Below are 1,178 nucleotides of genomic sequence, written 5' to 3'. Positions count from 1 at the left end.
CCCCCCCCTAAAATTTTCTTTTGGATCTGCCACTGGTTGTGTGTGTGGGGAGAGGGGGGTGCGTGTTATTAAACCTCTGGGATCCAACGAAAAAAATTACCCTAGAATTCACAAAATTGCACTTACAATATCAATTTTTTTCAATTCCCTCAAAAACGGACATCTTGAAGGTTCTAAATTGCTAAAATCCAAGAGCTTTTCCGCTCGCGGTGTGCGCTAATCGCGCACACTCTTCATATACATTGCAATGGAAGTAACAGCGAAATTATCCCCCCACAACTGAGGACCTGTCTACGCCACTGCACATGCGCACATGAGAATTACTATATAATATATTGCACTGCATCAGTTTTACGATATAAAAGTGTAAATAACTGCTATGCCAATTTTCCAAGTAAAAGCCTGCATACATTACACCAGCACAAATAACTACATAACTAGAAATAGTAAAATGATAAAAAACCAGTGATATAGGGAAGCATTTTGAGTAAACAAATGCTCCCGTTATTACAAAGTGTTGCAACACTTATAGACAACATCCTTTTTCTTGGTTAGATAGTGGCACGTGACATCTCAACAAGCAGTATTTAATAAGAAACACAGTCACATGTGGATGTGGCTGATAAGTCGATTTAGCCAAGACAGAAAACAAATGTAGTTATTTTAGTAAGTGACAAGAGTTGTATTGGGTTCGATCACAAATATATTGCATATCAAAGCAAGTTGGAAGGACACCAATTGATGCAAACCAAAGAATAGACACTAAGACGAATAACACACTTCTTATTTGACAGCTAGGAAGGAATACAGTCATAATATACAACATGGAATTAATGGGAAGGGCACACATACACAAACTAGATAGGGTAGCCACGCCCGCCATGCTTACCGTAACATAACCCTGCATGTTATACACCTACCTCATTCCTTGCACCTGGTCCAACTGCTACAATTGTTGCATCTAATACTTTTCCTAACGCCTTCTCTGGAATCATGATCCCGCCTTTCGTTTTCAACTCTGGTGCAAATCGCTCTACCAGGACTCTGTCGAACAGTGGCATGAATTTCTTGAAGGCGCGTGAAGCCTAAAAACAAAACCACTTCATTAAATTATTCACTACGTGGCTATGGAATACAACTTTACAAGTCTAGTGCAGATCCAGAGGGAGTGAAAATAG

General features: G+C 39.6%; 1 protein-coding gene across 1 annotated transcript in view; it reads right to left on the bottom strand.

The window, feature by feature from the left end:
• The window catches only part of LOC106808493 (10 kDa heat shock protein, mitochondrial-like), a gene marked incomplete at its 5' end in the record, with an annotated part of 3,794 nt that extends 2,709 nt beyond the window's left edge, over window positions 1-1,085 (bottom strand). Inside the window, one exon of the mRNA XM_014811235.1 lies at window positions 921-1,085. Coding sequence (XP_014666721.1) covers window positions 921-1,085 — 165 coding nt within the window. The remainder of the gene's footprint in view (window positions 1-920) is intronic.
• Between the last annotated feature and the right edge of the window lie 93 nt (window positions 1,086-1,178).

This window comes from Priapulus caudatus, unplaced genomic scaffold (assembly GCF_000485595.1).
Source record: "Priapulus caudatus unplaced genomic scaffold, Priapulus_caudatus-5.0.1 Scaffold282, whole genome shotgun sequence".
NCBI classification, from domain to species: Eukaryota; Metazoa; Priapulida; class Priapulimorpha; order Priapulimorphida; family Priapulidae; genus Priapulus; species Priapulus caudatus.
This window is presented reverse-complemented; position numbering and strand designations above follow the sequence as displayed.